The sequence below is a fragment of the Eptesicus fuscus genome, chromosome 14 (genome assembly GCF_027574615.1).
Source record: "Eptesicus fuscus isolate TK198812 chromosome 14, DD_ASM_mEF_20220401, whole genome shotgun sequence".
Lineage (NCBI taxonomy): Eukaryota > Metazoa > Chordata > Mammalia > Chiroptera > Vespertilionidae > Eptesicus > Eptesicus fuscus.
Genome location: NC_072486.1, coordinates 28,703,965 through 28,729,404, shown reverse-complemented (window position 1 = coordinate 28,729,404; position 25,440 = coordinate 28,703,965). Strand labels below are relative to the sequence as shown.

Genomic DNA, 25,440 nt, shown 5'->3' with positions numbered 1-25,440 from the left:
GGATTTTCCCTCTCTCAGAACATCTGAGAGATTTTCAGTTTTCAAATTCTTCGATTTTGTTGAATATTGAACATATCTCTCTTGGGTATCCAGATTGGAGTTTCAAAGCGTGGCATTTCAGCAGCTCTCATTCTGTGGGCCCGGGCCATCTCAGCCTCTAAGCTCAGTCACCTCTTCATATCTAGTTTTTTCTAAATATAGAAACAAACTTAGCAAATGTGCTAAAACCTGTCAAGCTACATACAATAACATTTTCCTAAATTGGAGTGCATGCTCTCTCTCTCTCTCTCTCTCTCTCTCTCTATATATATATATATATATATATATATATATATATATATATATATTCAGTTGATACTGAATACAAATAAAGCCTATTTTTTGTTCCATCTCTTCTGAAGCAACTTCAGTATTCTTTTGAAAATTTTCTTGTGAGTTCCCAAGCAATTATTTTTTAAATGCTTCCATATCTTTACCCATGATCTGCAAATGCTTATCTTCAGTTTTCTACATTATGCTGATGTTGTTGGTTTTAAGGCATAAGAAGGTTTTTGTATAATGGTTTGTGTCATGCCACTGGCTTCTGCCTTTTGTTACAGACATGCCAGAAAACACTTTTACCTACATGTTCCTTGCAATTATAAGTACGTGGACCCCAAATGATAATAAATGCAGCTTTTTAATGCTATTCATTTATCTTTCTTTTATTTCAGCTGTAAAGATAGAATTAGTGCTCAAGAAGATAAATAGCTCTAGCAATTATGCCAATTTGGGATCTCCTTAAGCCAAGGAAATACATCAACACCCTTCTGTTATAAGTCATTTTCTATAAACAGCCAGATGTGGAGTTAAAGGCAGGAATAAAGGAATGTGCAACTGAAAGGTTGTGCTCACTTTCAGTAAAGACAGCCTCAGCCTATTCTATATTCATCATCCAACCACCCTTTGTAGCACCCATGCCCCCAGATCCACAACCTCCTCCACACAATGAGAGGAAAGCAGGGATGGTTGGTAGTCACATTGTTCTTTAAGAGACCAACCTCTTGGGAAAGTCTAGGCATCCCTACACCACAGGGCACAACAGAGCAAAATAGAGAGGGATCATGAAGTTCTTGTCAATCCTTTGCTAGGAATGGGCTTTAGGACTGGGCTCCCATGCGCAAAGCCAGTTTCCTGCCATTCTGAGACTGGTAGGCTTTCTGTTAATGGACATGTGAGTTATCTGCAGATACAGACTGAAGTCTCCATAGTGTAGCAACTATTACTATGTTGGGAATGCAATTTGCAAATTCCAGAAGCACTTTAAAAGAGTATTGCATACTAGAGATGCAATCAGGCAGGTTCATCTAGGTAATGAAAGGTCAAAGGCCAGGGCATGGCATGGGAAGAAGAACGTAAGATACCAGTTCTTATCTTTTCTTGAGTTGGAATACACCCTGCCCATTTGTTGTCAAAAATCACGCCTTAAATCACACATTCTAATGTAGGAGGAAATAATGTCTTGCGATGGAAATGTATGATGTAGTTTTTTCTAAAAGTTTAAAAATCTCTTCTCTAACGGCTTCTCAGATTGGTAGCATACATCACATTACATCACATCACATCACAGAATAAATTATTTTCAAGACCTTGAACCGCAAAACTAAAACACAACCAAAAATTGTTTTCTCCATACTAACTTTAGCGTCAGCCCCAGCCACATACGGAGTTACAGCAATCCCTCCCAAACACATGTTACAGTGACTCAGTATGCCAGTGGATGTCAGCTTCATGTTCTACAGCTCTGAGGGCCCTGGTTCAGATGTTAGCAAGTCATTCCATTTGAGGACCCTTGGCACAGCAGGGTTGGGACTAGGAAAGGAGGAGTGAGGATGGCTGAGTGGAAGACATGCTTTCTCACTGTTGTCTTGATAAATCTGACTTGAGGTCAGCACCCTGATGTCTGTGAGGCAGGAGGAAACCCAGACAGGTAAGACAGGCCAGGGAAACAGGAACCAATCATGGGGAGCCGTAAAATGAGGAAGACACTGGACATTTAGAAAGAGGACCGACATAGTTGGAGTAAAGGGGATACTGACAAAGAAGGGAGTATACCTTAGTGTGCAACACAGCAAAACACACTGACAAAGTCTTCTTAAAATTAAGAGGCAGGTCCTGAAGTATACCTAGCAAGAAAATGTTTTTATCTTAAGGTATACACAATAGTATTTAAAGTGTTTTTACTTGTGGTGCTTTATCATTGTTTTATTTTAATGAGCATTTAAAAGTAATGAGAACTTGTGCTAGCTGGTTTGTCTCAATGGATAGAGCATCAGCCTGCAGACTGAAGGGTCCCAGGTCCGATTCCGGTCAAGGTCAGCTACCTCAGTTACAGGCTCCTCCCCAGCCCAGGCCCTGGTCAGGGCTCATGCAGGAGACAACCAGTTGATGTATTTCTCTCACACCAATGTTTCTCTCAGTCTTTCCCTCTCTCTTCCACTTTCTCTAAATATCAATGGAAAAATATCCTTGGGTGAAGATAAAACACAAACAAAACAAATAATGAGACCTTTTTTGTATAAATTTACTCATGACCTCAATCCTTCTACTTTTTTCTGTTAGTTGTAAATCTCACAATAAGATGTTTTCTGCCAAAGGATTTTAGGGATATACTCTGATTTGGGAAAGAATATTAGTCTCTTTTTTTTTATCACTTTTTAAATAAATATATTATTTTGTATCAGTTTCAAGTGTACAGCATGGTGGTTAGACAATCATATACTTTACAGAGCATTTCCCCTGGTAGTTTCGGTACCACCTTGCACCATAAATCGTTACCACAATATTATTGACTATATTCCCTATGCTGTACTTTACATCTTTTTGACTGTTCTGTAACTATCCATTTGTACTTCTTAATCCCTTCCCTTCTTTCACCCAGTCCCCGAACCCTCCTTTTAAAATACTTGTCTTACTGCATTTAGTAGGGTCAGTTTGATTTTGTACATGAACAAAGTGGTGGAGAAGTGGCATAGTGTTCATTATTAACACCAGCAGCTGCATTTGTCCTGGTACAGGGGGATGTGCCTGCAGCATGCCAAATGCTTTGTCTGTATCACTTAATTTAATCCTGAAAATAACTCTCAAATAGTTTTCCATAGTTTTTAGATAGGAACAGTTAAGCTTATTTTAGAAAGTTGATTTCCCTGTCTTCAACTATATTGTAGCCTCAAGAGCAAGTCTATAAATATATCCTTCATTTGCTATTTTATACATAGCAGGGCTGGGACTAGAGCAAGGCAGGTAAGGCATTCACTTTGGGTTCAGAATTTAAGGTGGTTCCCCCCGCCTCCCCCACAAAAAAAAGTAAAAAACACAGTAAACCAGATAAATAACATTTTAATGCAATATTTTTAAAATACCAATAGTTAGTTTCAGTATTTTCTTTGCTCTCCATCAAACAGTGATTCCTTAGCATCCATTCCCCCAAATCCACAGCCTCCTCCTTAAACACCAATGCTGGTGAGGTAATAGAAAATCGTTTACTGCTGAGGGCACTGTAAACTGGTAAATGACATGGAAAACATCATGGAAACATGTTAAAAGCCATAAAGATATTCATTCGTGGTACATTCAAGAAATTTAATGTAACATCATCTAAATGTTCTGGGTGCTTGCGAGTGCACAGGTGAGGTCCGTGTTCTTATGGAGCTTACCTTCTAGAGTATCAAGGACAATAAACAAACAATAATAAAAAAAAAAAACAAGTAACCTCAAAGAGTGGTAATACATGAAGACAATAAAAGAGGGCAATCAGAAAAAGGAACAGCATCGGCAGGCCGCAAGCCATATGAGGCTGGGACTTGGACTGTTTTTTTTATTTCTCTATCCTTTGCACCTAGAACAGAGTCCACCACATAGGAGGATCAAGAAGCATTAAAAGATTATTTTGACTTTTCTTCAGACCCTTGTAGAGGTTGCCCAACCATTCAGCAGACTTATTTCTTGTTCTACACATAAGCACACAGGCCAGTTCTTCTTTCCATCAGAATGAACTCGTAGAGTTTCAAATACCAGCTGCAATGTTATAAGAGGAGGAAGCTGAAATTAGTCCCCAGCAAATCGATCCCTCAGTTGCCTTGAACTAAACTTCAACTCATAAACTCTGACCTCACTGAGTTTTCTTTCAGATTGGTTTAAATGAGAAGGGGAACTGTTTTTTGGTGATTTCCTCCAATTCTAACCATTTCATATCTTTACAATACAATCTTTTTTTTTTTTAAGTTGTAGGGAAACATTATTTCTTCTATATTATCATTGGATGCTAAATTCTATCTTTTGACTTAAAAAACAAAACAAAACTTTTTCCTTTTTACATTTTTCTTATCTTGGATCATGTCCAGTCTCTAAGGAAATAAACATGCGAAGAAAGAGTTCTGTGGAATGTTAACTGCACTGGTATTTTTCTTCCTTTTATCATGCCCCAAGATTCGCCCAAGTTGATATAAATTCACCATGCCTTCTTTAAAAAGCACAACAGCAAGGCATTCTTCCTGTAGGAGTTGGGCTGTAAAAGGTGATTTCCTTCCACTCAGTTTGGTTTAAGCCTGTAAACAGCATTAAGTGAAAAATCTGATATATTTGTTAGGCTATTCATTGCATTACCAAGTTATATTTTCAGTTCTCAGTGAAAGGTTTATTGAGAACATAAACTTTGAAGAGGTTTTGTTCAGGATTAAAGATATTTTCCTCCCCTTCTCTTTTGGCAAAATAATATCATGGCAAAATGATGACTTTCCGGAGCTATTTTTAGCACTGTTGACAGTTGAAGGACACATCGGGCCATTGCGGGGAAGCAGATACCAGCTGCCCAGACCAGCCTGTGGTGGTGAGATTGGAAACTTCTATAGGGTTTTAGAGGAATGAAAGGCTGTGAAGTTACCCTTTTCGTTAACTTGGTTTACCATAATACAGACACACCAATAAGTTCAACTGTCTTTCAGAAGCATTTTACAGTGAAATTTTTTTCACACTGCCCATGCAATTGGAACTAAATATTTATAACCCATCCATCTGAATGTGAGACATAAGCCATGGCTAAAGTGTAAAGATTTTTTTTATATAAATGGAGACTTGAATTTCAACTCCTGATGCATTTTTTTAATCATCAAAAATGAGTCATCTATTTCACATGAAATACTGCTGTAATCAACTACTGTAAATTCAGGAAAATTGGTTAATCTTTATTCTCTAACTAGCATAAATATCAATAACACCACCTGGGTAGGACATTCACTAACAATTTACTTTGCTTCACTCTTGATGTCCTAAAAATGTTTTGAACGCTTGTGAACTAGGTGAAATAATAAGATGCCTATAATCGATTTAAACAAGTTACGGGAAGAAAAGGTCAATCTTCACAGCAGTCCTGTGAAGTGGGAGAGGGCATTAATTTTATCCTGATCTGTATCCAGAGTTGGAAAGGTTACGAGTCGCCTGATGGCCTTCAGGTAACAATGGACTTCCATGTGGGGCAAGATCATGAGATTATGATTGGATATAACTGTAAGCAGAATAACTGGGAAGTTGGAAATCAATTCTGTTGATTTAACATCCCTTTGGTTTTGAGGATATTCTACACTGACTGTGAATTTAGAATTCTTTAAGTACTCTGTAAGTTTTAGCCTTCTGTTTGGAAGGGTTAGTTATTATTAATGTATTTTTATTTTCTTTAATGAAATAAAATATATCCTCTTCTATCATGTCCTTCAGTCAGAGGATTGAAAAGTAACCTCTTGTGCTTCTTCTGCTGTTAACCACATTATTAAAGTAAACTACTGAACAGATATTACAGAATCGTATAATCACTACTCTGCTAAATCTAGGAATATTTTCTAAAATATAACTGAGGTACAAGTATAATTCCTGACAGGTTTGTATTACCCTATCTGAGAAAAAATTGTCAATGTTTGGCAAGCTCTAACAAATGTTAGAGTAATTTTTTTTAAAATTATGTTATTTAAGCATGTAGAATTATAGGTTTATTGATTTTCAGAGAGAGGAAGGGCGAGGGGGGGGAGAGAGAGAAACATCAATGTGAGAGCAAAACATTGATTGGCTGCTTCCTGCATGCCTCCTTTAGTAACCTTTTGGTACACAGGTCAATGCCCAACCAATTGAGCCACACTGGCCAAGGCTGAGTTATAGTGTTTTGTAAAAGCTATGAAACTTCTCATAAAACATAAAACTTTACACTTCACAAATGTCACTGCTACTAGGCACTGGGTAAGAATTGGAGAGGACATTAAAGTGGAATCTCTGAAAAAAACACACACAATACATTGAAGTAGTTAACCGATTCTTTCCCATAAGCAGGCTGAATGGAAGTTTGATCTACTTCTATGGTTATTAATTAAAAATAAGTTTAAACATGTACACAAAGGCTTTTGTTGAAGAGAACATAACATGAAGGTCACCTATATTACCTTTTGAATATTTTATTATAATATCTACATCAGTGGATTTATGAAGTATAAATATGAAAACCTATAGCTTTATTTTAGTACATAGGAAAGGCTAGTATAATTGTTTAAACAGGTTTTTTTTAAAGACAGGACCACCCTTTTTTTTTATTTCAGAGTGAACTTACATATTCAGTGGCACCTCTTTTTCCAGGGAGGTTAGAAAATAGTAATAAAATCAAAGCTTGAAAATTTGGGGTAAATATCTAGCTGTGCTCTGAAATCCAAAGCAAGAATTTAATGTTTTCCTTTCACTGGCCCACTTCTTGGCAGTTTATAATACCCTTAAGAGTGTCAGTGCTAGCATTTTCAAAACCTTGATTCATTCACAATCTGCTGAGGGCACTTCAGAACTTTCAGTATTTTTCCACCAGGTCGAGTTTACTGCAAGGGCGACTATGTGTTAGTAAGGGTTAGATCTGAAGGAGAGACCTAACCTAGCAGGGTGGATTAGTGTGACTGGCTTTTGGGAGTTTTCATCTTTTCCGTGTTACTAGTCAGCGTATACTCCACCTGCTGTTATTGTTTAATTTAGGGCAGTTGGGATGTTAACAAGAATATAGAAAGAGTATTCTCCACAGAAGTAGAGTTCAAACTTAAAGGAAGAGAGAAATATTGAAAAATGTAAAATGTTCTTGTGGAAAACTTTAAAGTAACCCAATTTTTTGTTTTGTTGTGTTTTTTGTTTTGTTTTATTTATTTGTTGACAGTATTACAGATGTTCCCCATATTCTCCTCCATGGTTCCCCTCCATCCAGCCCTTGCCCCACCTAGGCCTTCACATTATTGTCTATGCCTATGGGCTGTACATATATGCACATATGCTCTTTGGTTAATCTCTTCCCATCCTTCCCAACCCCCATCCCTTCTCTTCTGAGATCTGTCAGTCTGTTCCATGTATCCATGCCTATGGACCTATTTTGTTCATCAGCTTATTTTGTTAATTAGAGTCCACATGCAAGTGAGATAACGTAATATTTGTCTTTCTCTGACTGGCTTATTTCACTTAGCATAATAATCTCCAGGTCCATCCATGCTGTCACAAAGGATAAGAGATACTTCTTTTTTAGAGCTGCATAGTATTCCATTGTGCAACTGTACCACAGCGTTTTTGTCCACTCATCTACAGATGAGGAGCAATTGGGCTATTTCTAGATCTTAGCTGTTGTAAATAACACTGTTATGAACATAGGGGTACATATATTCTTTCTGGTTGGTGTTTCGAGATTCTTAGGATATATTTCCAGAAGTGAAATCACTGGGTCAAATGGCAGTTCCATTTTTAATTTTTTGAGGAAACTTCATAGTGTTTTCCACAGTGTCTACACCGTTATGCATTCCCACCAACAGTGCATTAGTGTTCCGTTTTCTCTACATCCTCGCCAGCACTTGTTGTTTGTTGATTTACTGATAGTAGCCATTCTGGCAGGTGTAAAGTGATACCTCATTGTCGTTTTAATTTGTATCTCTGATTATTAGTGACATTGAACATTTTTTCATATGTCTATTGGCCATTTGTATATCCTCTTTGGAGAAGTATCTATTAAGGTCCTTTGCCCACTTTTTTATTGGGTTGTTTGTCTTCTTGGTGTTGAGTTTATAAGTTCTTAATATATTTGGAAATTAACCCCTTATCAGATGTATCATTGGCAAATATATTCTCCCTTGTAGGGGTTCCCTTTTCATCTTGTTGATGGTTTCTTTTGCTGTGCAGAAGCTTTTTATTTTGGTACTAGAGGCCCGGTACACGAAATTTGTGCATGGGGGTGTGTGCCCCTCAGCCCAGACTGCACCCTCTCCAATCTGGGACCCCTCAGGCAATGTCCAACTGCCCGTTTAGGATCGGGCCTAAATGGGCAGTCGGACATCCCTCTCACAATCCAGGACTGCTGGCTCCCAACTGCTTGCCTGCCTGCCTTCCTGATTGCCCCTAACTGCTTCTGCCTGCCAGCCTAATCACCCCTAACCACTCCCCTGCCAGCTGCTCCCCTGCCAGCCTGATTGCCCCTAACTGCCCTCCCCTGCCAGTCTGGTCACCCCTAACTGCCCTCCCCTGGAGGCCTGGTCACCCCCAAATGCTCTCCCCTGCAGGCCTGGGTCCACCCCAACTGCCCTTCCCTGCAGGCCCGGTCACACCCAACTTCCCTCCTCTGCTGGCCTAGTCACTCCTAACTGCCCTCCCCTGCAGGCTTGATTGCCCCCAACTGCCCTCTCTTGCAGGCCTGGTCCCTCTCAACTGCCCTCCCCTGCTGGCCTGATCGCCCACAACTGCCCTCCCTTGCAGGCCTGGTCCCTCGTAACTCCCTTCCACTGCTGGCCATGTTGTGGCGGCCATCTTGTGTCCATATGGGGGCAGCCATCTTTGACCACAAGGGGGCAACCATCTTGTGTGTTGGAGTGATGGTCATTTTGCATATTACTATTTTATTAGATAGGATAGTCCCATTTGTTTATTTTTTTCCTTTGTTTCTTTTGTCCTAAGAGATGTATTGATGAAAATACTGCTATGTGAGATGTCTGAGATTTTGCTGCCTATGTTTTCTTTTATGATTTTTATGGTTTAATGACTTACATTTAAATTTTTTATCCATTTTGAGTTTATTCTTGTGTATGGTGTCAGTTGGGGGTCTAATTGCATTTTTTTTGCATGTACCTGTCCAATTTTTCCAATACCCTTTGTTGAAGAGACTATCTTTACTCCATTGTATGCTCTTGCCTCCTTAGTCAAATATTAATTGACATAATGGCTGTCTGTTCTATTCCAATGATCTGCTCTTGTGCCAGTACCAGGCTGCTTTGATTACAATGGCTTTGAAGTACAATTTGATATCAATACTGTGATTCCTCCAACTTTGTTCTTTTTTCTCAAGATTGCTGAGGCTATTTGGGGTCTTTTTTGGTTACATATAAAATTTTGGAACACTTGTCCTAGATCTGTGAAATTGCATCAGACTCTAAAATTTAAGTATCAGAATCTGGTTACTCCCCATTTTGTAAATATTACCCTTTACTTATCTGGATCAAGTAAAATAATGCATATGAAAGCACTCTGTAAATTGTAGAGGTCCCTACAAATAGCATTGCCATTATATAGCATTTGACAGTCAAGTGACAGACTGACCATTATGGGAATAAGTGTCTGCCAGGGAGAGTGTATCGTTAAACAGTTTCACTAGAATAAATAAATCAGGATTGAACAATTTTCTATGCACAACAAAGCACAATCTATTTATGGAAACTAATAAAATATTATCTGTTTACCTTGAGGGGAGGAATCTCATTAATTTTGTTTTTTACAACAGTGCATTGACAAAGAAAGTCTCAGCATTAAGCAACTCTATGTCTCTTCATTATTAATGTAACTAAGAGTCTTGCCTCTCTGGTGAACAGAGAATTTCACTTCACAGGCCTAAATCTTTCCTTATATTGGTCTTTATTTTCCCCAAAAGTTTATTCCAATGTCAGGGAATCCCTTCATATTCTGTTTGACCAATTACTGACCCTTCTTTGCAAAATGAATAGATTTGAGCCTATTTTTTCTAAAAATAAGCCACTTTTTGAGAAATCAGAGCAGTTTTATGACCACAGTCCTCCCTCTACATCAAAAGCTTTGATAAGAAGGTGATTAAATGACCATTTTGCTTTTGATGTGCAGACAAGAAAGTGTGGCATCTGACAGGTCTGTCCAGTATAGTCAAGGCAAGAGTCAGACTTGTCTTTATGGGTGGGCGGGCTTCTTCACAAATCAGTTTCAAGAGATCAGTTGTTGTATAATCCAGTGGCCAGTGCCCATGTTGGCAACTTTGCCATAGAGACAATACGTCCACTGTCCAATGAAAGGATCGTGGCCCCTGGCTTTGCTCTGCAAAGAGTGTGACAGTAGGTAAAGGATGAAGAGAGAGACCCTCCACGTCACTCATTCTAGGCCACTGTATTTCTAACTCTGAGAGGCACAGCACACACTCATGCTTCAGACACAGACCCACAATGTGTGTAGTCCTGTCCCACTATAGAATGCAAGTGAGGAATATTCTAGAAGTTTTTGTTCTCCTTTATTTTTTGTTCCCCTTTATTTCCTCTTAAGCTTTTACATGGAAATCAGTATCTCCATTGAATGCTTTCATAAGTAAATCGAACCTACTACACCTCTGCCCTTTATGTCCAGCTTTCATGAGCTAAAACATTAATAAACCCCAATGGAGATTTTTATAGAGATATTTACAAGTCAACTCTTGGGAACAAAATGTAACTTAGTTGTTCTTGGACAAGCAGACACTTTACCGAGAGAGAGTCTTTTGGAACAGTGTAAACAAACAAACAAACACAAAAAGCAAAAAACGTGCAGTTAAAAAGAGAAGGGCCAATTCAAAAACAGAAAATGACATCCTCTGGGGGAATGTATACTTTGAAGATGTTCCTTAAGGACCAGGACTTGACCTTAAGATGTCTGTGCTCAAAAATGATTATGTACTTTTAAAATGTATGTTTCTCAGGTAAAGTAAAACCTCTGTAGGTATAACAATTGATATACTCAGTCCTTGAGCAAACAGTCAGTCAACAAATGCCATGTCCCAACCTTGTACCAGGAACCGTCCCTCATAGGAAGTAGCCCTTTCACCTTGCTGTAGCCCAGGTATCCCTCTTTTGTGCACATTTAAAACTTGAACCAGAAACCATCAGAACTGAACATGTAAATTTGTCAAAGACTTAAAAAGAACTTATAAGAACAAAAATGAATAGTGAAAACAACATATTAGATGCAACTGATTAGAGAATTAGTGGAACTTGGATATAGCTCTGAAATAATTGCTTAGAATGGAGGACAGAGGGACTACCAGATGGAAAATATGAAAGAATGAGTAAAGACAAGGAAAATTTAATAAGATGGCATTACATTGGTGCTATAAAATGAGAAAAGAGAGAGAATTAGGGAAAGGCAATATTCTAAAAGTAACAGCTGGGATTTTCCCCCCAGAATTGATTAAAAACATGAAGCCTCAACTTTAGGAAACACTGAATACCAACCAGGTTAAATCGAAAGAATACCTTACATAGCATAGCAGAACTCTAAGGAGGAAAAGAAGAGCTATCAGACAGAGACAACAGAAGCCCATGAAATAGTATCTTCAGAGTTAAGAGAAAATGCTTTGAACCTAGAATTAATCCCCAGCAAACTATTATGCTATATGAAAACAAAATAGAGAATTTGCCTCCAAGTTCTTTCATCATGGAAATAACTTTTAAAGTTTGTATTTCAGATACCAAAAATAAAAATCTTAGAAAACTATCTGAAACATGGGAGCTAAGATGATTAAATAAATTATAAATGGGTAAATCTGAATAATAATAACAGTAACTGTTTCATCTGTGACATTAAAAGCATAGAAAATAGAAATAAAATATTAGACAATAACGACATGAGAGATGGGACTAGCCTCATCAGAATTAACGAGTTCCAGTGTTCTTGTATTGTTTGGCAGGATAGTAAAGATAAAGTTTAACTATAAGAAGCTCATGTTAAATATTAAAAAGTTAAGGAGCCATTCACTTGGGGAACTGAGGATGAAGGTATAAAGTGTGGAAGTTTCTTCTGATATCCCTGATGGTTAAAAAAACCAAAACACTAAACCAAACTTACCCCAAAAAGGTGCTAGCCACAGATTGTGTGATTCTGTGGTGTTCTTGCTGAAATATTTATTAGGTTTCTGATGGGTGGTAGAGATTATTTCCAGGAACCTAGTATAACCTTGATACAGACAAATGAAACTATAGAAATTCATCATTATTCCACCAAGAAGTTCCATAAGAGGGGTTAACTAGGACACAAGAGGATTGAATTAAAGTCAGGAAAGTGTTTTACAAGCGTTCTGACCTACATGGGCTAAACATGGGGGAACATCTTTTCTATCGCCTCATTACTGAAAGAGCTACTGCTGTTTGCTAGGAGGTTCATTTCACTTCCCATTACTCCCAACCTCGTACTCAAAGCACTGAGAATTTCAAGTGTAGTATATTAAAGTATACTTCAGTTTCTTTACATCATTCTTAATTCTGAATTTTGTATCAAACTATCTCAGTTATTTCGTAATCCTATAAAGTGTTTCTTAATAAATTAGTATGGCTCAAAATGGACGGACCAACCCTGTGACGTCATGCATAAGACAGTTCAACCAGTACGACCTTAAACAAACTTGTAGAGGAACTTAAACCGTGTGGCACTACTACAATAGTAAGACTGTGAAGCAACTTACAACACTGATCTTGAGGAGAAAAAAGGTGCCAGGTTCTGGATTGGCCATCTGATGATGCACTGCCTCCAACCAGACTATTGATGACTGGTTATGCCTTGGAAAAGTGAAGATTCTGGAAGAACCTGGTTGTTGTATTGTTGTCGTTGTGAGAGCTCTAATGCTTGTTTCCCCTAGCATTAATTGAAGGTGGAATGAAATATGAACATGTGGTTCAGTTCATAAAACAAAAGTAGAGTGGAGCTTTTTTTAAAAAACAACTTTAGAAGTACTAGTATTGTCCTAAAATCCAGCTGCACTTCATAGATACCAGTAGTCATGGAAATTACCATTGCATTCAATAAAACTGGGCTGCTGGATTCAATTGCCTTCAGACAGGACCCAGTTTATCATAACTATGAGCCAAAATGTAGGCTTGGTGAAGGATAAGTCAATGAAGCTTTCCTGGGAGCATTGATAAGCAGTTTTATCAGGCCTCAGCTTGGCGGAATTTCAGCCTCTGTGTTTGGATTATGATCAGCCTAGTTGGAAATTTAGCAAAAGATTCTCGCTGTTCAGCATTTAAAACATGCTTATCACTTTTATCAACTGACCTTTCCTGAAACCATGCAGTATTGAGTTATGTCTCCTTCAGATCTATTTCCATGCCAGAATCTTAGCAAAAGGTAAGAAATTTAGAGAGACCGGGTGCTGAAATACCAAGCACAATACTTACATGTTTTTAATATCATACAGAATTAAAGTCCCAGGAACTAGGAAAACCAGTGTAGATTGCCTGTGGTTTATCCTGTCATTCATTTCAAACATTGACAGTTGGGCTTCTATGGCTATTTGCCTGCTACTTTATGTTTATGGTTCCCATATTTAAAATGGGGGACATCAGGTTTGTGTAACTGCTAGTTCTGTTGGCTTTTGACCAAGTTTATGATGATTTTTAAATGTCTTTCTATAAATCTCATTTTGCACAGTTATGATAACCTCCATTTTGAAAAATCACAAACCTCTGGTGAAAAAGCTCATGTAAAATCCACATCGTACAGAAGCACATATCTTTACAGTCTCCAGACACAATGTCTGAGAACTAATTTCATGTTTGCACTTTGGGGTGCAACTTAAAAGAGAGGGCCTGAAAAAAGAGTGGGAGTGAGCTATTAAAGGATTTTTAGCAAAATATTTTTCTTGTCTTGTGCAGAAGGTATGGACTATGCCCTATAAAACAGAAGTTAGTTTCTGCTAATGAATTGAACATATATCTAATATTTTATATTTCTGTTGAACTGTGTGACTTTTAATTTGTATACTTAACAATTTGTATTATTATGTAATTGATAAAATGGTGCTGTGCATCAATGTTAATCATATATTTATATTGTCTGGATGTATGATTATAATTCTCTGGGAAAATACTTTGTCAGTGTGTCCATCAGCTTGTAAAACTCATTGTGAGAGCTTAAACACCTAAATAAATATTGAAATGCAAAAAAAGTTAAAAGTAATTACTACACATAAAAATAGAATGTGTAGTTCTAAAACAGAAGATGGAAATGTTGAATAAGATTAAATCCAAAAAAAGACAGAAAAACAAAAGATAAAGTAGGTGGAAATAGAATGCAAGTTTAAGATGGTAGCAGCAATTTAAATGTATCAGTAATCACACAATGTTAATGGACTAAATTTTCTTCTTAGAAAATGGGGATTATTTAATTGAATAAGTATTAAACTCAGCTATGTAGTATTTATGAAAGATAAACCTTAAAATTATGGCTATGAAAAATTAAGAGTGTTACCAAAGGTATGCCAGGCAAATATTGAATTAAAAAAACCCTGAAGTTATTAAATTAATATGAGAAAAAGAATGAACTTTAGCCCAGAAAGTTTTATTAAAGATAAAAACAGTCACTACAGAAGGATTGATGACTTAATTTACCAGGAAGAGATAACAGTGCTAGATTATTATGTACTTAATTACTCGACTTTAAAGAATATATAAAACAAAAATTGATGGAATTACAAGAAAAATTTTTAAAATCTGCCATCACAGTGGGAGACTGCAAACAACAGCCACAATCATTATGACATTCTGATAAGGTCCGCCTTTGGCTTGGGGTAAAACTTCCAAATATTGAAGATATCCCAGAAGTCTCATGTCTCAAACACCTTGCATGGCCTCAAAGGTTCTGGTGATCACAAAGACTCTGATGTTGAAAATGCATGTGGTGAGTTGGAATAAAAGTGGTTCTTGAAAATGCAAGTGAGGAAATAGCAAACTTTCTAAATTAAAATTTTATATGTATAATTTATAATCTGTGTTTAAACTGAATGTCACAAATAAACATTGGTTTGTTTCATCGACATTATTAAAGTTTGCTCAATTTGGGAGAAATGAAATTGTCTTATATTGGTGATTTTATTATAGTTAGGTACATATGTATACAATTTAAATGTGATCAGCAATCTATTGCAAAATCAAAAATACAACTACAAATATAAATCTTTGAAATAGTGAAACCATGCTTCATTCATGGCTAATTGGTACTGTAAGGACTGCACACGGGTTCATCGCTCTTGTAACAGAGTCAGGACTAAACTCAGATCTGGTATCAATCTGGCACTTTCTTGATTTATCAAAGTTACATAGAATGGACGCCAGTATATTTTTCACCATGATTATATATATACTGGAGGCCTGATGCATGAAATTCATGCAAGAGTAGGCCTTCCTTCCCCCAGCTGCCAGCACTGGCTTCCCTCTGGCACCCGGAACCCGGGCTTCCCTCCGGCCGCTGCCAGGCACCCAGGACCTGGGCTTCCCATGCAGCCCTGGCTTCATCTGGAAGGTCGTCCGGAAGGACGTCTGGTCTAATTAGCATATTATGCTTTTATTATTATAGATAAACTGCATGCAATGTAAGTGCAACTTTTAACATAAAGTACCTATCTCAAACTTTGCATTTGATATTTTAAAAATAATGAACAGTTTATAATAGTGTGTGTCTTAGGAAGAGGAAGGATTCGTTGTGATGTCCCTGGCCCCTCTTAAAGGAAAGGGGGGGAGGGGGAAATCTACTGAGAATCTGATAATGCCTCCTTCTCCTGTGGACACATTTCCTTTTGCCGGGAAGACATATTTAAAACCAATCCACTGATCAGTATTTTAAAAACAGCCATTGCAGCTGCCAAACACTGAACCATCTATGAGAGCTCCGTGTGTGAAGCTTTAGAGAGAAGGTCTTTGCTCTTTCCCCTTTTCTTCCTCTGCCCAGGTTCCTTGCTTCCTTTCCTGTTCTGCTCCCACAACAATGTAAAATCAATACTAAAAAGCTGCTTGAGGAGGGGAATGGGGAGAGTTGGTTGGTTTTTGAGGAAAGGCGTTTAAGGCTAATTGTGTGTTTACTAGCTTCAGGGCTTTTTTTTCTTTCTTTATTGATTAAGGTATTACATATGTGTCCTTATTCCCCCATCGCCCCCCACCCCCTAATCATGCCCTCACCCTCACCCCCTGTTGTCTTCGTCCATTGGTTAGGCTTATATGCATACATACAAGTTCTTTGGTTGATCCCGCCTCCTTACCCTCCCCTCCCCTACCTTTCCTCTGAGGTTTGAGCATCTGACCGATGCTTCTCTGTTTCTGTTTTGGTTCATCAGTTTATCTTGTTCATTATAATCCACAAATGAGTGAGATCATGTCATATTTATCTTTCTCTGACTGGCTTATTTCGCTTAGCATAATGCTCTCCAGCTCCATCCATGCTGTTGCAAATGGTAGGAGATCCTTCCTTTTTACAGCAGTGTAGTATTCCATTGTGTAGTTGTATAACTATTTTTTTAAATATATTTTTATTGATTTTTTACAGAGAGGAAGAGAGAGGGATAGAGAGTTAGAAACATCGATGAGAGAAACATCGATCAGCTGCCTCTTGCACACCCCCTACTGGGGATGTGCCCGCAACCAAGGTACATGCCCTTGACCAGAATCAAACCTAGGACCCTTGAGTCTGCAGACCGACGCTCTGTCCACTGAGCCAAACCGGTTTCGGAGTATAACTATTTTTTAATCCACGCATCTGCTGATGGGCACTTAGGCTGTTTCCAAATCTTAGCTATGGTGAATTGTGCTGCTATGAACATAGGGGTGCATATATCCTTTCTGATTCGTGTTTCTAGTTTCTTGGGATATAGTCCTAGAAGTGGAATCACTGGGTCAAATGGAAGTTCCATTTTTAGTTTTTTGAGGAAACGCCATACTGTTCTCCACGGTGGCTGCACCAGTCTGATTCCCACCAGCAGTGCACGAGCAAATACCCACAGGCAGGTGCCACTTTCTGCACAGTCTTCTGGCTGCCTCTGGGTCTGTACTTACTGAACCTTGTTGCAGGAACACAGAAATCGAGGGTAAAAGCCTCTAATTTGGAAACAGTCCAAGAGCATTGGCAAATACAAACCACTTTCTTTCTTTCTTTAACTTTTTAAAATTTTCAATTATAGTTGACATTCAATATCATATTAGTTTTAGGTATATGGCACAGTAGTTAGACATTTATATAACCTAGGAAGTGATCCCCTAATGAGTCTAGTACCCGCTGGCTCATAGTTATTTCAAAATTATTGGCTATATTCTCTGTGCTGTACTCTACATCTCCCTGACCATTTTAGAGTTATAATTCTGGAGAGGTTTGAATTCACTCAGCCTTCTAATTGAGCAACCCACTACCTTCTCAGACTCCCACTTAGCTTCCTGTTCCTAGATTGGAACAGAATGATCTTATTGGACTGTCATAAATGAGAGAGTGCAAAAGGGCTTGACACATGTTCAACTATCTATAAATGGTAGCCATTATTGGGAATACTTTTGTTATCGCTATGTTAATTATCCAGGCTTGATTGTATGGAGCAGTGAGACAGAGATTCCATGAAAAGCACGGCTGGGCTGGGCTGGGCTGGGCTGAGTGGTCTGCTGCCCATTTGAAAGCTGTACCACATGGAAGACTTTACTTCTGCTTTTTTTTTTTTTTTATAATCTCGAGACACATTTTCTATCTACTGTTGTTTTAAAGGTCATCTTGAATTGATTCAGCCCCATATGGTTTAAGCATATCCCCTTTGTTAACCTGCATGTTCATATTCTGATTGTTGACATTTGACTGTACTTATTCCAAAAATTTTATATTAAATGTAAGAAAATGTGAATTCTTAGAGAAAAGGTAACATTCGTAACTAGAGAATTTAATAGCAGTTTTATTTTAATTCTCCTGGTTATTTTGTATTAATTTTCCTATAAATGTATCCAGATGTGTATGCAGTACATAGATCCTCTGAACAAATTCTGACAACTATTTGATAAATTATCGTCTGAAATTTTCTACCTCTGGACCTAGTTCTAGCCTGCCAGTATCAACCTTTTGCTTATAGTAGGAATATTTTAAATTAATGAGACTAAGATTACAAGAGTAAAAGCCAGTTAGTTTAGCATAACAGATACTCTAAGAACCAACATGTATTCAGCTTCTGTTTATTTTCAGCAGGTAATTTAACTTGTTTTCTTGGCCAGGGATAAATAAGTCCAGAAAATGTGGGTGAGCCTTATGTCTTACTGAGTAACTCTGCATGTTTGGTCTGATTTCTCTCTTTTGTGCTTATGTTTTCAGGCTTAGCTATGTGAATTATGCAGAGGATCTGGCCTCCAAACTCCTACAATGTTCCCCAAAGAACAGACTATCAGCACAGGCTGCCTTGAGCCACGAGTATTTTAGTGACCTGCCCCCACGGCTATGGGAACTGACCGATAGTGAGTAGGACAAATCCACAACATCCAATCAAAGCAGGGACATCATTTTAGCATCTACATGTAACATACTAGTACATGTAGAGAGATTGATGTTTACATGTGCATTTGTAAGATTATATGCTTGTGTATATATTATGTGTGTGTCTATATACATATATGTACATTTATGTGTGTGTGTGTGTGTGTGTGTGTGTGTGTGTGTGTGTGTGTAGAGAGAGAGAGAGAGAAAGGGAGAGAGAACGCAGGGGAGAAGAGGGGGTTGTATGTATATATTTAATGAAATCCTGCCATTCAAACGCCAGCTTACCAGACACAGGAAGAAAATGGATTCCTTTTTTGCTATCTCTGCTCTGCAGTTTGCAGCCGCATGTCTTTGTGTTTGATTATGTGTGTGTCCAAAAAAATGATCTGAGCAGTCATAAAGGAAAGGGAAAAATATGATTTACATATTTATGCATACAGTACTTTTTAACTGGCTGCAGTGCAGAGGAGGAATGATTCATTTCTGTTTGATTCTCAGAGACCATCTTGGTTGTAACAATAACCTTAAAAAGGGCTGCTATGCAGTGAGCTGACGAGTAGAGTTGGCAATTGGCTAATGCACTGAATTGACATGTAAGAACTGAAGACATAATTCATTTTAACTACAAATGCTCTTGGTATTAATACAGACAGATCTTCTCTAGATCTCTTAAAACAAAACACATTCCTGGGTGGGTTTTTGTTTTGTTTTTACAAAAGTGTTCATATTTACACAGCCTCTTTCAATTACATTTTTAAATATTTGGGGGAGGATTTATGGCTGGGAGGATCTCATCTTTCTTCCAAAGTGTGAAACAGAATTCTTGTGAAATTTCGCAAAACACTCAAGAACATTTTTGTTTAATGGTGATACGTTCTTTCCACATGCCAGCTAGAGATTTTTTTTCTCATTCTGATTGCCTGAAAATTAATATGCTGCACATATGCATAGATATTGATGATGTGCTTATTAATCCTTGTATATACATCAATTACCATGGGCATACCTAGTTATTTCTTTAATCTTTTGGACTTTAGATGTTTCCCCCATTGTATTAAATTCTCCTTGGCAACAATAACCCTTTTATTTTGGAACTAAGTCATAAGTAACAACTGCTCTTGAGTATTCCTACCCTAAATTATTTTTTATAATCCCACAATTTATTTGAATTCCTTTTTTTCACCCTAAAGTGACTATAATCCACTACTCCCCCTAAACTTTGTAAATTTTAAAAAACATTACATATTTATTGTATGTTCTGCACTACTTCCTTTTTAAAAGTATACCCACTGACCATGACAACAGCTATCCCTATTTAAAAAAAAAAAATTAAAGATGAGATCACTATGGAAAAATAATGAATTGGTGGCACATCCTTTTATACTGAAAAAAAAAATGATACAAATGGGCTTATTAGTTTATGGCTCATCAAACTCAAACATATGGTTTGTTTTCCTTTTTTAGTATAACTTGTAGCTTGATATCACTCCTCCTTGGTGACATCTCAATCCCACCTGACTTGATGACTGAGTTTAAGCCAGGATTTTGATGGTCTATGAATTCTGAATTTTGTAGTCCTACTTTCCTGTTAATATGGACTTATTACCCACTTGCCACTTAGTTTATCAGCCAGTGGTTAAATCCATTTTCTATCAGGAAGTAAATGCCTCCACATTATCACTCGGCAGCAGGCTGCCAGCGGAGACAGCCTTGTCCCCCTCATTAGCAAGCACAGTGTATGCAGAACACCAGAGGGGAATTAAAACCACAAAAAATACCTCAGGGTGGTATTTTTAATATGAGAATTTAATTTGTAATTTCACAGATTAAGAATTTTGGCTGCATTAATCCCTTTATCAGCTCACAGCAGGCTATTTGCAGAAGCATCACCATAAGGTGATATTCATTGGCAGAAACACGTCTTTGCATAACGTTAAACATCAGGAGGAGTAAAACCTTTTGAAGGGGGGAGAATAAAGATGAGAAATCATTATTTTTTTTAAAGCATGATTCTGCTAAATGCCTCTGGTAACAATTTTGAGTTACAGAAATGCTGTTTCTGTGTCTCGTAGATAATCATTGTGACGCATAAAGCCAGTCCTGAGAAAGAACAGTCCCAGTATTAAATACTATAGTCATTTCCATTTTGGACAACGTGGTAGTCCTATACACATGTTTACAAAACAAAGCACTCGGAGACTTTGGAGACTTTGGAGCTAGTTCTGGGTGAAACGACTCGTTTTGGTGACTGTTATCTAGGTTGATGTTCTGCAGGCTATATTTAGAAATTCTTAACATTCAAGTTTGCATTAGTGTGGAGTCTTGTAAAAGATCACCAGCTGGCAAATGGAAGTAGAGCTGGCAGTACCCTCCTGTGCTTGCTTGCTTCCTTTTCAAGGAGATTTGGTAAGAGGTCCACCTGAGAAGACGTGTTGCAGAACCAATAAATGGATTATCTTATCAACCAGGTGATGGTCTAGATTCATCGATTCCAGGCACCTCGCTGCATTGTCTGTTCAGGCTCCTATAGGCAGGGGGGTGGGGAGGTGCTTAAAACAACAAACCGTTTCTCACAGTTCTTGGCACTGGGAAGTTCAAGTTCAAAGTGCAGGCAAATTGGGTTCCTGGTGAGAGCCTTTTCCTGCCTTGTGGACAGCTACCTTGCTGTCTCCTCACATGGCAGAGAGTCACCTCTTTCTCATGTCCTCTTCCTATAAAACCACTAATCTCGTCATGAGAGCCCCAACCTCATGAGCTCATCTACCCTAATTATTACTCAGAGCCCCATCTCGAAAGACCATCACGTTGGGAGTTAAGGCTTCAACATATGAATATGGGAGGACACAGTTCAGTCCAGAGCACTCACAATCTTAAAAGATAGCTCCCAGCATTTTTAAAAAGAATGTCAACAAAAGAAAAACAATTATGCAAGCAGAAAATGAAACCAGACTAAAAGGAGAAGAATGGGCACGAGCCTTCTTGGCCACTTTAATGTATCAGACCCTGAGAGAAGACTATCGAATGTGATCAGAGCCCTGGTTAGGTAGAGAACTGCAGTCATTTCATGGATTATACAAAGATGAAGTTGTTTGCTTATGCCAGACTCTTATTTTCTTTGGAAGAACATATGACAATAGAGTACCTTTCTTTATTATACTACTCCTTAAAAACCCCACCAATTTACATAATACCACAATTTAGAAGTAATGTACTAGTGTGCCAGAAATTACAAACTTATCAAGCAGGAATAATGGCAGTTACCTGGGGATCTCGCAGTTAAAGCTGGCTAATTCTGGTGGCACCTTGTCATTCTCCCTCTATCCTGAAACCCCAACAGCCTTGCCCCACTTCTTCACAGAGATTTAATTGCAGGGAAGTAAATGAGAGGCTGATTTAGAAGAAATTCATTACTTTTCCCAAACACGCCATAGGGCATTCTCCTGTGTATACTATCAAGTTACATAAATTATTGAAGCTGAACTACCCTTGTCCAAGTAAATGAACAAAATACACTTCATAGCGCAGAGGCCTTGATTTTATTACATTCATTTGCGCATTCACAGCACTCTGATCTGCAGTGAAAAACAGCCTAACAAATTGGTGTGGTGTGAAGAGCCCTGAACTGGGAAACAGAACCCCTGGATTCTAGCATCAGCTCCACTAAGTAGCCCAGCAACTTTGGCCAAGTTCCTTATTCTTGTGCGCTTCCGGTTTCTCACTGAGAAAACCAGTGCTCCCTACGGACCTTTCCAGCTATAAGGTTTGCAGGTTTTCCTACCTGGTCCTACATATGTCCTAGATATTACCCTAAAACAACATTATGCCATTAGGGTAGTTCCAGGTCATCTTTTAAAAAAGAAAACAAGCATACACCATTTTAAATGTATTTGCTGCCTGTAATTCCTAGATTTCCATTCTCTCGTGGATCCTTTTGACCCAGGCTTTTGCACCCAAGACTCCAAATCCCCTGTTTTCCAAGTCTCTATCCATTGATCCTTCCTCAGCCCTCATCTTGATCCATCAGCAGAATTCAACCCAATTGACCACCCTCCCCTCTGGGTAACATTTCCTTCACTTGAATTCTAGGATAGGACTCTCTCAGGGTTTTCCTTCTGCTTCTACTTTTCAGGCTCCTGTGGATTTCTCCTGATCTGCCAGACATCTCACTGTTAGAGTGCCCTGGGGCTTAGTCCTCAAATCTTTCTATCTATATTTGCTCCTTAGAGCCCCGATGATCTCTTCCCATCTCATGATTTAAATATTCTTTATACATTGACAGCTTCCAAATTTATATCTCCAGTCCCACCTCCACTGATTGCATATCCACCTGACTACTCAGATTCTCCAGTTGGCCACCTAGTAGGCATCTCAAACTTACCAGTAGTATTCCAAAAACTGAGCTCCTCATCTCTTCCCCCAGACTGGCTCCCTCTGGAGTCTTCCCCTGGTCAACAAATGGCAACATTGTGCTTCCAGTTAATGCAGGTTCCCTCAGAAGCTTTCTTTTGTCACACCCATACTCACTTCTTCCACAGACCCTGTTGGTATTATCTTCAAAATATTACCAGAATCACACCCCTTCTCCCTTCTCCAATGCTGTCACTGGTTGTCTTCTTTCACCTGTATTTTGTTCTCAGTTTTTTTCCCCCCCAATATTATTTTGTATTAGTTTCAGATGTACAACATAGTGTTAGACAATCATATACTTTACAAAGTGTTCCCCCTGATATTTCTACTACCCACCTGACACCATACATAGTTATCGCAATATTAGTGAGTCTATTTCCTATGCTGTATTTTACGTCCCTGTAACTGTTTTGTGACTACCAATCTTCTCATCCCTTCACCTTTTTCACCCAGTCCCCCATCTCCCCTCCCCTCTGGAAACCACTAGTCTTTCCTCTGCATTTGTGAGTCTGTTTCTGTTTTGTTTGTTCATTTATATTGTTCTTTAGATTCCACGTATAAGTGAAATGATATGGTATTTGTCTCTCTCTGACAAATTTGTACTTCACTGAGCATAATATCCTGTAGGTCCATTAGTGCTGTCACAAATGGTAAGGTTTCATTCTTTTTTATGGCTGAGTAATATTCCATTGTATATATGTACCACAGCTTTTCTATCCACTTGTCACCTGTATTTTTATAATAGCCTCCTGACATTTTGTCTGTTTCTCTTCTTGCCTCCTGAGAGTCAGCTCTTGCTGTTTCCTCTTTCTACATTTGTACTTCCTCTTCCTCTAGATAGGTATGGCTTGTCCTCTCACCTCCTTTGGGTCTCTGTTCAAATGTACCCACTTCCACCCTCAGCATTTCCAATTTCTCTTCCTTGATTTATTTTTCATCATGACATTCACTACCAGTTGATAGTTTATATTTGTCTGATTGTCTTCCTCTGTCTTCCCCAAGTGGAATCTATAAGAACAGGGATTTCTTTTCCTTCTGATTCATGCACTTCAGGGTTCTGAAGTCCTAGGACAGCATGGGACTCAATAAATATTTCTTTAATGAATGGATGAAAGTATGGCACAAAGAAAGGGAAAAACAGGTTGTTTTCACCTACTGAGCTGTGATTCTGAGGAGAAGACAGACTGTCCTGTCATATGTGCGTAAGTCTGTGTAAAGTGAGTGTGGCTGTGATTACTTGACTTTCAAAGGCCAATATACACTGTAATGTTCCAAGTGCTAGCCCTCCAAAAGTATATCTCAATATCCATTTTTATTTAAAAAAGAGGAAATACATTGATAAATATATAAACGACAACTTTTCATTCTGTCCACAGTGTCTTCTATTTTTACCGTCCCAAATGTAAGATTGCAGCCAGAATCGGGAGAAAGCATGCGGGCCTTTGGGAAAAACAATAGTTATGGCAAAAGTCTATCCAACAGCAAGCACTGATGAGCACAGCGTTCTCAAGAGAGCACAGGTAAGATGGCCCACTTTCCTTGGAAAATAGTATTGAATAGATGTCAAATAGATCTTTTAAGTGAAATAGTTCAGCTTTTACCCCATCTGACGAGTCTCTTATGTTCATTATGGCATTCACCCCCGGTTCTACTGAGGAGAAGTGCAGTCGGTCATTTGCATATTTTCAGGCATTTCTGGAGTCTAACCAAAATTGTGCTTCATTCATGTGGACTGAAACAGGCCATTTAGTCAGAAGCAAACCATTCTAACTCTTCACACATTCTTCATTGAGGTGAGAAAAAGGTTAACCTTGGGCTGTATCGAAGCCACAGACCTGCTTTGTTTGACCCACACAATTTAATTTTTTTAATCAGTTGCTCTCATTTTCAAATGGGGAGGTTTTACACAAAGCCTGGATTTCTGGCTTTTCTGGAAAGATCGGCAGCTCCATCCCATGCTCTCAATCCAGCCGGGAGTGTGAGTCTGACTGAATGCTGGCCGCTTCCCTCAGGAAGGACATGTGCTCGAGGCTTTGCTCAGCTGCCACGTGGGCCACCTCACCCATTTCTGATCCCTGCCAGGCCCCTGGTTCAGACCTTATCAGGGTGCACTTTCCCTTTGTGTCCTGTGTGGGACTGTGACTGCCTCTGTTCTGCAGATAGGAAGCGTCATCTAAACAAGGCCATCGCTGGGCCTGTCAGCCTGTCCCCGTCATCACACATGCTTCACAGAAACAAGCACAGGACAGCCACTTCTGAAAAGCTTGTGCCTCTCTTTTATTGCCAGATGCAAGTGTCTGGGTTTGGGGAATTTTGTGCCCCTGTATGTGTGTGTGTGTGTGTGTGTGTGTGTGTGTGTGTATGTATATATATATATATATTTTGTGTGTGTGTGTGTGTGTGTGTGTGTGTGTGTGTGTGTGTATCTTTTCCTTCAACGTCACATAACGCTCCCAAGCAAATAGAGAACCAACGTTT

General features: G+C 38.6%; 1 protein-coding gene and 1 pseudogene across 2 annotated transcripts in view; both read left to right on the top strand.

Annotated features, from left to right (window-relative positions):
* Positions 1-25,440, top strand: part of CDK14 (cyclin dependent kinase 14) — a 513,399-nt gene that overhangs the window by 412,799 nt on the left and 75,160 nt on the right. For both annotated transcript variants that reach the window (XM_054726652.1, XM_008149228.3), the window contains 2 exons: positions 18,394-18,533; positions 24,339-24,482. In XM_054726652.1, the coding sequence (XP_054582627.1) occupies positions 18,394-18,533; positions 24,339-24,454 (256 nt within the window). In that variant the 3' untranslated portion in view covers positions 24,455-24,482. The remainder of the gene's footprint in view (positions 1-18,393; positions 18,534-24,338; positions 24,483-25,440) is intronic.
* On the top strand, positions 11,918-13,092 carry LOC129151495 (protein tyrosine phosphatase type IVA 1-like; annotated as a pseudogene).